Below are 14,453 nucleotides of genomic sequence, written 5' to 3'. Positions count from 1 at the left end.
TTTATATCCTGTTAAAATGTTTTTCTCTGTCTCAATGCGCCCTAGATATTTGCCCCTTTTATTTGTTTACATCTGCTCTGCCAGTGTTTGTGGCCTAGTTATATTCTAAAACAGTGTTTCCCAAGTCCAGTCCTGGAGTACCCCTAGCCAGTCAGGTTTTCAGGATACCCACAATATCTACAATGAATATGCATGAGCTTGATTTGCTTACACTGCCTTCATTATATATAAATCTCTTTCATCCATATTCATTGCGCATATCCTGAAAACTTGACTGGCAAGGGGTACTCCAGGACCAGGCTTGGGAAACACTTCTAAATTACCCGACCTCGCTAGGTAGTATAATTTTAACACCGATACCAAAAGGATAGTTCTTTACATTCTGTGGAACCATCTATTTATAGACCTATAGCGGGCATCACTTTGTTTGCTAAAATTACAGAGACTAATTTATCTGCTTATTTGGAAGAGCATTGTATTCTCTATCCCACATAGTCAGCTTTCCAGAAGGGTTTTAGCACTGAAACTTTATTGAGGACCTTATTAGTTAAGTACACCATTAGCTTATGGTCACAAAGTGTTGCTATTGTAGTTTGATCTTTACTGCTTTCGACTTGTTAGACCATGACCTGCTATATTTGTTAGATTCTATTGGTATTTCTGGAAGAATTTTCTCCTGGTTTTGTGGCTTTCTCAGCGATGATGGTGTTTCCCTGAGTTGAGTGATGTCCTGTGGAGTCCCTCAGGGTTCCCTTCTTTCTCCTATCCTGTTTAACCTGGATACGTCGACCTTTGTGAATTGGTGGAGGGATAAGCAGTTCTCGTATTATACTTAATGCTGATAATATTACTTTATTACTCCCTTTTGATTCTTCCCTCCAGGCCATAAACCTCCAGTTGCAATTTTGTTGTTGTTTTTTTTTTTTTTAATGCACTCTCAAATTCATAAGATGCGTTATCAAACCTTAGAGTTAACTAATGAGAATAGCCAAGTTTATATTTTTCTTATATAATTTTCCTTTTTTGGCTGATGTTTCAGTGTGGTTGTAAAAGGTATAACAGGTTATGAAGCTGTTTGTATAGCTTTAGGTAGGTTGTACGGTGACATTATAAATGAGATTGCCATGTGCTTGTTAAAAAGCATTAAGCCGGCCTTTTCTGTTTTGTGGGGGTTTTTTTTAAGAAACTGTAGTCATAATCTGACATTTTCAAAAATTATAAAGAGTTCCTTGTCATCTATACCAGACCAGTCCAGACTAATGGGTTGTGTCCATCTACCAACGGAAGAAGACTTAGAAAATAGTTCCAAGTGAACCACCCCTTAAGGGTATCGTGCAGCCTGGAATGTTCAGTATTTTCTCTGTCTCCTAGCAGTTGGTGGATGGATCGTGCAGCTGCTCTGGATTGCGGGCTGGTAGCTCCTGTCCCAGATTCTTCTGGTGACAGTGGAGCCAGGGGTGTGCTGGTAGCCGTGTTCGGGCTAGTTTTAGATGATACTCAGTGGTCCTGAGTTCCTCATCTGCCAGCTAGGGTGATATCCAGTGACACTGGTTCCCTCCCCTCCCCTGGCTGTCTTTCTAGCAGGGTGATGTTTGATTGTGGCATGGAGTAACTTGTCTCCCCTGTGGGGTTCTTCTCTTCTGTGGTGGTAGGTATATCTGAATTTCTGCCTCTGAGGTAAGCCTTTATTTATTCCTGTCACTAGTGAAGGAGGTTATTTAAAAAAAAAAAAAAAAGAAGAACCTTTGTTTTTCCTTCTTTCTCTTCTTGCCTGTTAACTGATTTATTTTCCCGCCTTTGGCAATGTATTCTAGGGGGCTGCTTGCGAAGTTTCTTTGAATTTCGCTTGCTGGCGTCTGATTCTGATATTGGACTCTTCCGAGTTGGTACCAGATGGTTTGATTTTTTTTTTTTTTGGGGGGGGGGGGGCACGTCTCGTGTCTGGATCATGAAACTCAGTTGTTTTTCTCCTCTTCACGGCCTTAGACGGCAGCTCGTTCAGAGGGCGGCCCCGTTGCTGGAACTTGTACCTTTGCGGTTTGAAGGTCTTAGTCTGCTTTTTCCAAAGTGTGGGAAGTCTCTTGCTGGCTCCGTTTGGCTGCAGGCTCGGCCTTTATAGTTCAGGGCTATTTTTTCTTTCCTGTCAGCCTTACACGGCTGTTGGTCAGTTCTTTTTCAGTCCATCTGGTCTCTGCTGCTTCAGTCATCTTGCTTGAGACTCCCCTGCTATTTGATTCTTGTTTTGGCAGCAATTTTTCCTCCCTTAGGGAGGTTCTGGTTCTCTCGTCCCCATGGATCCCTCCTGTCTGCTTTGGTTTGTCTGCAGTGGCGGGGGTCCGAGTTGTCCTTGGTGTGCAACTGCTAGCTCATATCCCTCTTCTGAGTACCCTCGGGAGCGCCATTCTTGCCAGTCTTTTGCTTGGAGTCAATTCAGTGTCTCTTTACGGGAATGTGCCTTTTTAGGACTAGTTTGCCACAGCTGTTCCTTGCTTTCCCTTGCTTTCGGGCAGGAATTTTAGCCTGACACAGGCGGATTTTGCCTTTTCTATTTTCAGGCGCCTCTCTCCTGGCACATTTGGCACTCCTTCCTTTTGTGTAAGGGGCGCAGTTCTTTCCTGCTGAGCAGATCTTTTGCTGTGCATCTGGATTATCGCCTCTTAGCTCTGCGCGTTTCTCTACTTTTCTGCAGGGAAGTGGCTGTGTTCTAGGTCTGGAGTTTGACTCTCCCTTAGCTGGTTTTTCCTCGGTTTGGTGTTAGTGGCCAGCTTCCTCTTTGTTCCTGGCCGGGCGAGACTTGTTTCTTGCTCACTCCCTTATGGCTGCATTTTGCTCCCTATGGTTTGAGGATTCCAGATCTATGGTGCTTACCTCCCTCTTGGTGGGAGTTGTTTCTCTACGTTGACTGCTGCTCCGTCTCAGTTGCCTAGGAGGGTAGTCATTGTGGCTCAGAGACCACTTGGGGGCTGAGAGTGTCTCTTGGGGCACGGGGCCTTCTCTTCTTGTAGTTTTAGTCCCTCTGGGCCAGGAGAATGCAGCGCTAGGTCTACATTTCCACAAGTTGTGCTCTTTTCTTGTTGGCCTCCTGGCAGCACCTTCTCCGCTGGCTGTTCCCTGGGGCGCCATCTGTGCATATTGCATGTTGAGCACAGCTCCATCGCTGCATGTTGAGCACGGCTCCATCGCTGCATGTTGAGCACGGTTCCACAGTTCCAGGTTGGCTTTAGCTACATTGCTGTATGTTGAGGACAGCTCTATCATGGCATGTTGAGTGAAGTTCCTTCACTGCATATTCTGCAACCTTTCATCTTTGCATGTTGAACGCAACTGCATTGTTGCATGTTGATTGTATTTCTTTCTCTGCAGGTCTCAGTGTGGGGCACAGCCCTGTGTTTGAGTATAGAATAGGGCTCTGTGTCTGCCTGTGGAACGCAGCTCCTTGTCTCTGTGTGGCATGCAGCTCGCTCTCCCTGCATTTGGAACACAGCTCGCTGTCTGCGTGCAGTGCCACAGCTCCACCCCCTGTTGAGTGTAGCTCCATCTCTGTGTGTTTAGCACAACTCTTCTCTGCGGATTGGGTGCAGTTCCAGGGTGGTATGTTGAGCACAGCTATGTGACTGTAGGTGCTGCACAGCTTCATGTCTGCGTAGGAAGCATAGCTCCTTGCCGGCGTCTGGAGCGCTGTTCCTTGCCGGCGTCTGGAGTACAGCTTCCTGCCAGCGTCTGGAGCGCAGCTCCTTGCCGGCGTCTGGAGCACAGTTCCTTGTCTGCATTTTATAAACAGTTCCATCGCTACCGCAGCTTCAGTTCTGCTGGTACCTCTAACATCCAGCTCTTTCAGTGGGGCACTGCTCATTCTCTGTCTGTTACTCTCAGCTTCTTCTCTGCTTGTTCAGTGCATTTCTGTCTTTGCCAGATGTGTGCAACTCCTTCTCTGCCCGTGGTGCGTATCTCAGTTTGTGTTCTTTGAGTGCAAATCCATTTGTTCTCGTTGAGCACGGATCCTACTCTGCCTGATGAGCTCAACTTCGTTTCTGTCCCTCGAGCACAGTTCAGTTCCTAACTGTGGAGCGTATTTTCCTTTGCCTGTTGGGCACTGTTTCACCTTGTCGGTCAACCCCAGCCCTTTTCTGCGAGTTGGATACAGTAACTTCTCGGCAGCTATGGCTTACTGCAGTTTAGATTGCTAGACAAGGCTGCCTTGTCTCCTGTTAGCTACCATTCCTGTGGCACCTTTTCTTGCCATAGTCTCTTGGTGGCTGGCAAGAAGTTTCTCCGTTGCTGGAGTTTGAATTCATGTCTGCTCCTTTTGTGTCTTCTTGGCACCTTGGGGGTCTTTTCTCCGCAGTGTGACTCTCGACTCTCTTTCTTTTTCTGTGGCACCTTTTCTTGCCGTAGTCTCTTGGTGACTGGCGAGAAGCTTCTCCGTTGCTGGACTTTGAATTCATGTCTGCTCCTTTTGTGTCTTCTTGGCACCTTGGTGGTCTTTTCTCCGCAGTCCAGAGCGAGCTGGTTTAGGATTACTTTCTTTCTACAGTTGTACCTTGGTATGCTGCTGCCCTTTTCTTCATGGTTCTCCACTTCATTGGTTCTCTCAACTCTGGAGTCTCTTCTTATTCTGTGGATTTTGATTCTCTCGCTAGGCGCTGGTCTGGGTGGTTTCTGAGCCTTGCTTCCTTTCTTCTATGAAGTGTGGCACACTGTTTGGGGTTGCATACTTCTAATACTTGTTAAGGTCGCTTCCTCCGACCATCTTGTACTCAAGGCAGACCGGCAGGTTTAGGAGTTAGCCTTTGTCCTGCTAGGGTTCGGAGAAGTGGATCCTGGTCTACGAGAGACAGTTCTTCTCCTTGTTACTCAGATACGACTGTTGCCTTCCTTCCAAGACGGGGTCCTTTGGCATGAGTATCTTTGCTGCTTCTTTTGCTACTCTCGGGGTACATAGTTTTTCTTTTGCTCAGGACGTTTGTTTTACGTCCTAAGGCTTCAGTTCTGTTTTTTACTGTCTAACTGTGTTCCATTTTGGTATCCTGGTGGTTCGGATATTCAAATCCTTTTCTGCTAATCAGTTTTTGCTGTGTGTATAGCTTTGTTGATTTTTCAACCTTCCACATTCTTCTTTTCTCCCCCTCCCCCCCCCCCCCCCCCCCCCCCTCCTCTTTGGGAAACTGCTTTGCTACATCCCATTAGTCTGGACTGATCTGGTATAGATGACAAGGAAGGAAAAATTATGTTCTTACCTGATAATTTTCTTTCCTTTATTCATACCAGACCAGTCCAGATGCCCTCCCTGGCTAATGTCTGTCAGAGTGTTGTTTTGTTTAGGTATCCCTGGCTGTTCCACGACGCTTCAATACGGTGGGATGTCCTACAGCACTGCCTACTTCATCTTCTCTATTCAATCTCCTGCCACTTGTTGTGCCAGCTCTGTATGACTTCTGTTACTTGGGATCACGGAGTTCTTTCCCCGGACTCAGGGATAGATCTCTATGTGCTTGGGCAAACTTGGTATGGACCATTCCCTCCCACTTACTTTACTATGAGGGGAGGTTGCAGTTGCCTTCGGCCAAGCAGGAACACTGAGGTTCTGTATTTTTGCTCCAAGTGTTTGCCTGTTTGTATTAAGTGTGTTTTCTTCTAGACTTCAGAGCATCATTGCTTGGCTATTCAAAATACTGAACATTCCAGGCTGCACGATACCCTTAAGGGGTGGTTCACTTGGAACTATTTTCTCTGTCTCCTTCCGCTGATAGATGGACACAACCCATTAGTCTGGACTGGTCTGGTATGATTAAAGGAAAGAAAATTTATCAGGTAAGAACAAAATTTTTCCATATATATAGATATATAGATAAGGAGAAAAAGATTCAGCAAAGCACAAATTTGCTGCAGTGGAAATAGGATCTGATAATCACATCTATGTTCTTTCTGCTCTTTAAAATATGAGAAGAAGCAATAGACTGGAAAATTTACAATTTTCTGCTGTGTATGAGAAAGTACAACTTGAGTTTTCTTAGCTAGTTTGACTTAGCAGTAGCTGAGTAACAAAAGCACATTTTGAAGCAATGAAGAACAAAAACATAGCATGACAGCTATGGCAAAAATGTGGAGAGACATTTTCAATATGATGTTTAAATCCGAGTTTGGACGTTTTGTGAAAAAAGTCCACAAATCCACTAGTGAACACGGCCATTTTCAAACCAGAAACATCCAACTTTTTTGTTTTGTGTGATCTTCACATAATAGGTCCCAGGTACATTTCTCATCGTTGCTCCCTTATATTGTATGGTGAGCTCTCAAAAACCCACCAAAAACCTAGTTTACCCAACTGTACACCACTACAATAGCCCTTATGCCTGCAGGTATCACCTATATGTAGGTACACTAGGTTTTTGGTGGATTTTGGAGGACTCACACTTTCCACAAGTTAGAGTGGGATATGGACCTGGGTCCCCTTCTTACAGTGCACTACACCGCACCAACCACTAGGCTACTCCAGGGACCTGCTTGCTGCTGTAATAGGACTGGCTCTAACATCTGAGACTATCATGGACCTGGGTCCCCTTCTTACAGTGCACTACACCGCACCAACCACTAGGCTACTCCAGGGACCTGCTTGCTGCTGTAATAGGACTGGCTCTAACATCTGAGACTATCATAGAGGCTGGTATGTACTGTTACTTTCACATCTTTGGGGGTGGTAGGGGGTCAGTGACCACTGGGGGAGTAAGGGGGGGGGGGGTCATACCTTAATCCCTCCAGTGGTCATCTCATCATTTAAGGCAACTTTTTGAGACTTAGGTGTGATTGAAACAGATCTAGATCAAAACGTCTAACTTTTACCCTGGACATTTTTGCTTTGTTCCATTATGGCAGAAAAACATCCACGTTTTGGGAACAATCCCCTTATGATTTGGACACACTGCAGAGAAAAACGTCTCAAATCCGAGTTTCAAAAATCATGATAAATGCCATATGCCGTTTTTGAGCTGTTTTTCTCTTTTGAAAATGAGCCCATAGTGTCTCTCATTTTACAGTATCTTATTTGCCAAGTGGATACATCATATTAAGTTGGGTTGCTGACCCTTTAAAAGACCACAGGCCTTCTACTTGTGCTCTGTCAGCATACTGGAGGTGCAGTGCAAAGCGTTATTGCTTCATGATTAAATATTAATTCAGGAAAAGGCTGACATCCTGTGATCTTTCAATAATTTCAGGGCCTGCTACATTTCAGTTTTGTGAGTAACTGCTAGAAGGTCTGTAGCACAATCATTGATATCAGAGATACTAAAACTGAGCATTCAATCCTGTACTAATAGCCTAGATTGTGAGAGAGATGAGAAAATTAGTGCATACTGTCACATGCAAGAGGACTTTTCCTTTTTAAGGGACCAGGGATTTTTTTTAAGTCTCTCAGTATCAATAGAGAATAGAAATGTACAATAATAAGCAGATCTTGAAATTAATTTTTTATCTATCACTATCATACCATTCATAGCTGGAGTTGTTTTTTAGATTGCCATTATAATGATTGCAACTCTAACATTGGGGCCCTTTTACAAAGGTGCTTAAGGGCCTGTGCGTGTTCAGCATGTGCCAGATTGGCATTACTGCCCGGCTACCATGTGTCCCGGGCGGTAATTCTGAATTTGGGGCACTCCAAAAACGCACGGTAGAAAATATTTTCTATTTTCTACCGCAGGGCACTTACACGGTGGTAAACAACAGTGGGCACTCTGCATGCTTATCACCCGGGTAGCGCTTGAGACCTTACCACTAAGTCAATGGGTAGCAGTAAGGTCTCAGACCGAAAATGGATGTGCGCTAGTTTTCATTTTGCCACATGTCCATTTTCCAGCCCCTTAAAAAAAGGCCCTTTTTCCAGGGCACGGTAAAAAATGGCCTGGCATAGCACCCAAAAGACATGCACTGCCGCAGGTCACTTTTTGCAGTGGTTTAGTAAAAGGACCCCTTTGCTAGTACAGTTCTAGAGATATCAGTAGCTTTGTGCATGCATAGAAATAGATTGTCACGAGCCAAAAATGTGTTATACCATTTAGACAAAACGCCAAGAGGAGCTGGAAAAAAGGCAACAGGAAATAAACAGAGCAGTGAAAGCGCTGAAATCAGAAGTTAAAGATGAACTCAGAAGCAGCCTTAAGGACTATGACCAGCCTCAGCAGATGCTGTTAGAGGACATAGAAGCTGTGTTTGAGGAGCAGGAGAATCTTCAGTCTGAACTTGAGAGCTTGAAGGAGAATTTTCCATTTACATCTAATGAGGGGAAGCTATCAGTGTTCGAAAATAAACTAGGCTTTTCAAAAAGCTGTTTCATGGTAAATATATACATCCTTTGATAATGGGAGCATTTGCTAATCAGATTCCTAGGAATTTTTCCATAACAAATCATTTTAACATCACCCCTGTTGATACAATAACTAACTTATTACCCAACCACCAGCTATTCAGTTAGGCCAGTTAATCGTTTTGGCAGATGATGTTACTATATTAGGTGAATTTATCTTAACTATCAGTGTGAGCTACCACATTTGGACTCTCTCACTCACATATGTCCCCTTGTCTGCATTCCAGTCAGTTCTGTGAGCTTACTGCTGCCTGCCTTTCTCTTTATGATTCTGTTAACTATTCATTTATTATCACTGGTCCAGATATACAGTATACAACTTTTGCAACCATCTGATCTTCCCCAGGGTATATGGAACATACAAATGCTGTTAGAACAATAGAGAGAAGTATAAAAACTAGTGACAAAACGACGAAATAACAGAGGAAGAAAATGTACGTATAGAAAGGGGAAGATGTATATGCATAGTTCAAATGCCCATGATAAATGCAGTGAGTGTAAAAACATAAGGTGCCACTCTGAAAGATGACCTGCATTTAAATCACCTCAATAGAACTTTGTGGGGACTATATATCAAATTCATACACTTATGTCCCAAACAATATTATATATTCAGCAGGAAATTATTTCAAGCTCATATTCAAATATATCCAGTAAATCTTTCTCAGGGTCTTGTAGATATACTTATAGGGATTATCAGATTTCTATGCATCACGCAGCCATCTGAACAATAGTGTTCTATCGTTTTTTCTTTCCAACGAAATGGTGCGGTGCAAATCCTCATAGAATCCCACTATTTTCACTCAAATATTTTAATTAGTTATATCCAAAAAGAGTTTTCTCAAAATTTCATCAAAAGTCCTTAAAGATTGCAACTTATCTTTAATGGCAGCAGCATAAAGTTATCAGGAACCTCCGCCGACATGGCCAAGTTTCGCTATACGCTTTATCAAGGAGGAGGCTCACTGCAAACCATCAACATAAATAAAGATAGAAATTAGACTATTTTCATAAAGGGATTCCATAAAATCTTAAACTTTAAAATGAGTAAAGTATAATATTTATCGTTGTAGCTTTCATACCGTTCCTGCATCAACAAAATGGCCGCGGCATTTAAGCACACGCCTCCCTCTTAAATAGGCTACAGCTGATCAAAGAGAGGAACTCCAGGATTGGATAGACCACCAACAGCAGCAGCCAATCAAATTAGATCAGCGACCACCAATCTATCTCAGAATTCAAACCATCAGGATACAAAGTTTTAAGTTGAAAAATCCATCTTTGCTCTTTAAAATTTAATAATTGACTAATAATAAGATGATGCATGCAAAACAAATGAATATGGCAGCACAAACCTATGTCTTTTGGTGGGTGCCAAAACCAAAGCAGCTCCTCAAGAAAGGAGAACAGAAATAAACTGATATTGAGGGGCGTTTTCAATAGGACATCTAAGTCTGACTTTAGACGTTTTACAAAAAACGTCCAAAATCTGAATAGGAAAGAAGTTCATTTTCAAAAAAGGAAAACGTCTCTTTTGTTTTCGAAAATACTGTTTCTAACAAGAGTTTGTGCTTTGTGTGTTTTGTTTTTTGGTCCATTAAAAAAAAAAAAAAAAAGTCCAAGTGCAAAATGCACAAAATCAAGCCATTAGGATGTAGAAGGAGCCAGCATTTTTAGTAGACTGCGCCCTCTGACATCCCAGGAAAAAGCTATAGGGCACCCTAGGGGGCACTACAGTGGATTTCATAAAATGCTCCCAGGTACACATCTCACCATTGCTACCTTACCTTGTTTGCTGAACCCCCAAAACCCACTACCCCCAACTGTACACCACCACCATAGCTCTTAAAGGCAAAGGGAGCACCAATATGTGGGTACAGTGGGTTTCTGGTGAGTTTTGGAGGGCTCACAGTTTCCTCCACAAGTGTAACAGGTAGGGGAAGGTATGGGCCTGGGTCCACCTGTCTTCAGTGCACTGCACCACTACTAGACTACTCCAGGGACCTGCATGCTATTCTAATGGACCTGAGTATAACATTTGAGGCTGGCAAGTAATATTTTTAATCACATTTTTTGTGGGTGGGAGAGGGATAGTGACCACTGAGGGAGTAAGGGGAGGTGATCCCCAATTCCTTCCAGTGGTCATTTGGGGCACCTCTTGTGTGGTTAGTGCAGGTCTAGCTCAAAACATCTAAGTTTTAGTCCTGGACGTTTTTGTTTTGTTCCATTAAGGCTGAAAAATGTCTGTCTTAGGAAAGCCCCAGTCCCTCCTTGAATATGCCCCTGGCATGCCCCCTTGAGATTTGGACGGACTTCAGAGAAAAACGTCTAAAAAGAGGTTTCAAAAATACTGATTTGAACGTTTTTCTTTTTTGAAAATGAGCCTGATAGTTACATATAAACTTGCAATTTCTTACATAGAGAATAATAAACTAAACAAAGGGTTACATCATTTCATATACACATTTTTCAAAGAGTTGGCCAATTTATTTATTTATAAAAATTTGTAGCCTGCATCACCTGAGTGGATAACAAAATAGAATCATAATTTCAAACAGAAACCACAACTACAAAACAAACTCATATTAAGTCAAAACAAAAATTAGCAGACCTATTTCACAGCACTAACCAGTTAAGTGTCTTTGAAATATCAACCCCAAAGTTTCTGTGTGGATCATCTTCATTATTAAGTGCTGCTCTAGAAATAGATTTTTATGGGATCTTGGATGGTGCTGACTCAGATTCTGATGTTTTTAGGATGAACACTGGCGAGGAGAAGCACTCAGAGAAAAATTGTGTCAACATGAAGATCGACTCAAGGTTGTACTATAAATATACATTACTAATATGCTTCACCTCACAAGACTCTTCTGTGGTCTGTGTTTTTTTTTCCCCAAAGTTCATCATAGAATTATCTTGACATCATATGAAATTACTGCAAATTGTTTTTCACTATATATAACGTTCTTATTTTATGCACTTTGGTAACTCATGATGTGAGAAATTGAGACACATAGAGCTGTTTGCATAACAAATGACAACAGATGACCAGTTGGCCCGGCTACTGCTGAGGATTTATTTCAGCTGGTAGCTGACTGCTTGTAGGATATCCTTTCTTATTGAGAAAATGTTATTTACTGATCAGTGTTGTTTTCCCTAATGCAGAAAAATCTTTTCTTTTGGGAATTCTAAAGCAAGTGCCCAGAAATAGCTATTTAAATTAGTAGTGTGCAAATTTCTTAACCATGCTGGATTCTTTGTGGCTCGAGGTTTTTGTTCTTCAGTCAGCATGAGAATTATCTGTAGCCAAGAACAAAATATTTGATTTTATGCAGATACTGTTCCCAAAAGTGTATAAAATTCAGAGTAATGTAACAGACGGTACCACCATTAGTGATTTAATTTGAAATATATTTACTACTGTAACATTCAGTGAAAGGACCCATTCATTGCACTGGATATTTATAACATGCATATTGTTACCATATATAAGTATTAGTTATGAAATGCACTTCAATTCTATCTCCTGGTTGGCTTTTAAAGGCTTGTACTATTCAGCCTTCCAGATTCTCCCCTTTCTGCTGGCACCAACTATAGAAGTACTATTGCGTTCCATCAAGTTAATGTTTTTTGTGTGACCAGCTATAGCTATGTCTCCTGTAAGAGCTTAATTTGACTTAGCTCTACTACATTGGGGAAATGTCTGTGTGGCAGATTGTGCTGTTGAGAACAGGATACAGCTGTTTGAATTGCAACAGAAACTATTCTGTAACTGAATAAAATTAAATTCATATAGGCTCAACTTCGACAGCGCATGTCAAAGCAAGCTGCCGTGCTAAGCAAAGGGAAACAGCAGACCGAAGGCAGCTTGCAGAGTCTGAAGAAACAAGTGGATGCACTTGATGAGCTGGTTAGCAACACCACTGGAGAGTCCATATATTCATTTCAGAATTCTACCAGATTGTCGTCATCTTCATGGGAAGACACTGAACCCTTACCCAGCCAGGTTTGTATTTAGCACATAAAATTTTCCCTAAACAAATGTGCGTACAACAACCTACGTTGAATTGTGTTGCTACTGTTGCTCTTTTAAAACACAGTACATTTTTTTAATAGTACAATTTGTGAGTAACATCAGGAACACAAGATCACACTATTGTATTTTATTAGTAAATCAGTGCTGTAGCTGTGCCAGAGCTTTTCAGTATTATAACTAGGCATTGCTTTAGTAGTCAAAACTTCTACTCTGGCTAAAATACATCCTGCATCTTGTTAAATCAGAAGCTTTCCGTCCAATTCTAGAATTAAAGAAACTGAACGAATTTGTCAAGTGCTTCCTGGTTTGATTGCCTGAATTATAAAATCACCCTCAAACTGCATAACATTTGTCATCAAGGACAAATTAGAACTTATCTGCTAATTTTCTTTCCTTTAGTCCCAACAGACCATTCCAGAACTTGTGGGTTTGTGGCCTTCTGTTTGCAGATGGAGATAGAGTACAGACTTGAGCTCTGTCATATGGAGCACTGTGCAGCTCATCTAGTTCAGCATTGAGATGATAAAGCAGTGGAAAGTGGCACAGGTCTCTGTAACAGAAATGACTCATTCCTTCTTTGAACCACAAATAAAAAACGTAGAAACTGCCAACCTAAGAAACCAAACAGCCCAATAAATTCAGTAACACTTCCAGAGAAGTTCCAAAAGAACCTAAAACTACTGTTCCCCTCTTGTCACCTCAAAAGGACAACCACTTTTAATGAAAGCAAGGGCATTGGAATTAGGTAGAACAGCCTGGTCTATAACGCTTTGCATTCCTAAACCATAACCTGCTTTGTGCAGGTCGATAAGAAGGCTGAGGCTTATCCTTGGGCAAATGCTGACTTTTAGAATCTCCCAAATCTTTTACTAATCTCTGTAGGCCCTCTCCAAACAAAAGCTTACCCTGAAAGGTAACTTGGCAAGCTTGAATTTTGAAGCAGCAACCTCATACCAATTCTTGAGCCATAAAAGTTGCCTGGCTGACACTGCAAATGCCATTTCCTTCTCAGAAGCTCGAAGCAAATCATAAAGAGCATCTGCCAGATAAGCCAGTCCTGCCTCCAGCCTAGGAAAATCCAAAGCAGGGTGAATCTCAGCATCATGGGCAAAGTCAGACACCTGCTGACCTAGGCAAAGGTTTGCCTTGGCTATAAGAACTGCAAATCATAGCTTCCCTTGGCATCCAAGCTCTATCAAGGAGAGGTTTAAGGAGGCCTTTATTCTATGATCTTGAACATCCTTAAGGACCGTTCCATCCTTGACCAGTGGTTGTTGTCTTCGTGACAGCCATCCACTTTTAGGAAGTCTAAGCTTTCTATTTCATCTGGAAGTAAGGGGTACAGCTTAGACACAGAGCTACCTTAAGGCTTTTGCACCAAAATAATGGCCTCATGAATTGGGGAACGCATTTAGCGGCTTCTATGAACCCGTCATAATGGGATGGAAATGGGAAGAGGGAGCCTGATCCAAACGGGAAGAGAGATTAAGAACATGCCACTGTGAGGTCCTCACCCTGTCTCCCTTCCCCCCCCCCCCCCCCCCACCCTGGAATTTCCCCTTCCTCCAAAGAGTCTCCAAGACCCAAGGCATCAGAAACCAGAGAAGGGGCCCCACAGCAAACTGCGCTGACAGTAGTGAGTCCAAGTCCTAATCTTTAGAAGACTCCATCTGTCTTTTTTTTTTTTTTTAGAAGCCAGTTCCTAGTGAAAATGGACAGATGCAGGAAGGATATCTGAAAAAGCTTGAGCTCTTTTCATCAAGTAAGCCTGGTGCAGAAAGAGGACAAACTCCAGAGAAAATAGAGTAGCTGGCTCTTGCCCTTCTGCAGCACCAGAATACCAGGAAACAGTACTGGACGGCTGAAACAGAAAGTGGCTGGGAATCCTGAACACATTCTCAAGAAGCAGTGCAGGCACACAGAAATCTAAAATGTCTGCTGTTCCCCAGCTTGCTGGAGTAACCCAAGCTAGCACCTGCATCACGTATGACTCTCATCCTAAGCACTCGAATTTCAAATGGAGCTTGGGCTGGGACTGTTTCCCCACTGACAATC

The 14,453-nt window shown here is 42.6% G+C and overlaps 1 protein-coding gene across 2 annotated transcripts in view; it reads left to right on the top strand.

Annotated features, from left to right (window-relative positions):
* Positions 1–14,453, top strand: part of CNTRL (centriolin) — a 152,379-nt gene that overhangs the window by 127,736 nt on the left and 10,190 nt on the right. For both annotated transcript variants that reach the window (XM_030207567.1, XM_030207568.1), the window contains 3 exons: positions 8,058–8,333; positions 11,120–11,182; positions 12,159–12,368. In XM_030207567.1, coding sequence (XP_030063427.1) covers positions 8,058–8,333; positions 11,120–11,182; positions 12,159–12,368 — 549 coding nt within the window. The remainder of the gene's footprint in view (positions 1–8,057; positions 8,334–11,119; positions 11,183–12,158; positions 12,369–14,453) is intronic.

This window comes from Microcaecilia unicolor, chromosome 6, assembly GCF_901765095.1.
Source record: "Microcaecilia unicolor chromosome 6, aMicUni1.1, whole genome shotgun sequence".
Taxonomy (NCBI): Eukaryota; Metazoa; Chordata; class Amphibia; order Gymnophiona; family Siphonopidae; genus Microcaecilia; species Microcaecilia unicolor.
The sequence above is the reverse complement of the archived record's forward strand: the minus strand, read 5'-3'. Positions and strand labels throughout refer to the sequence as shown.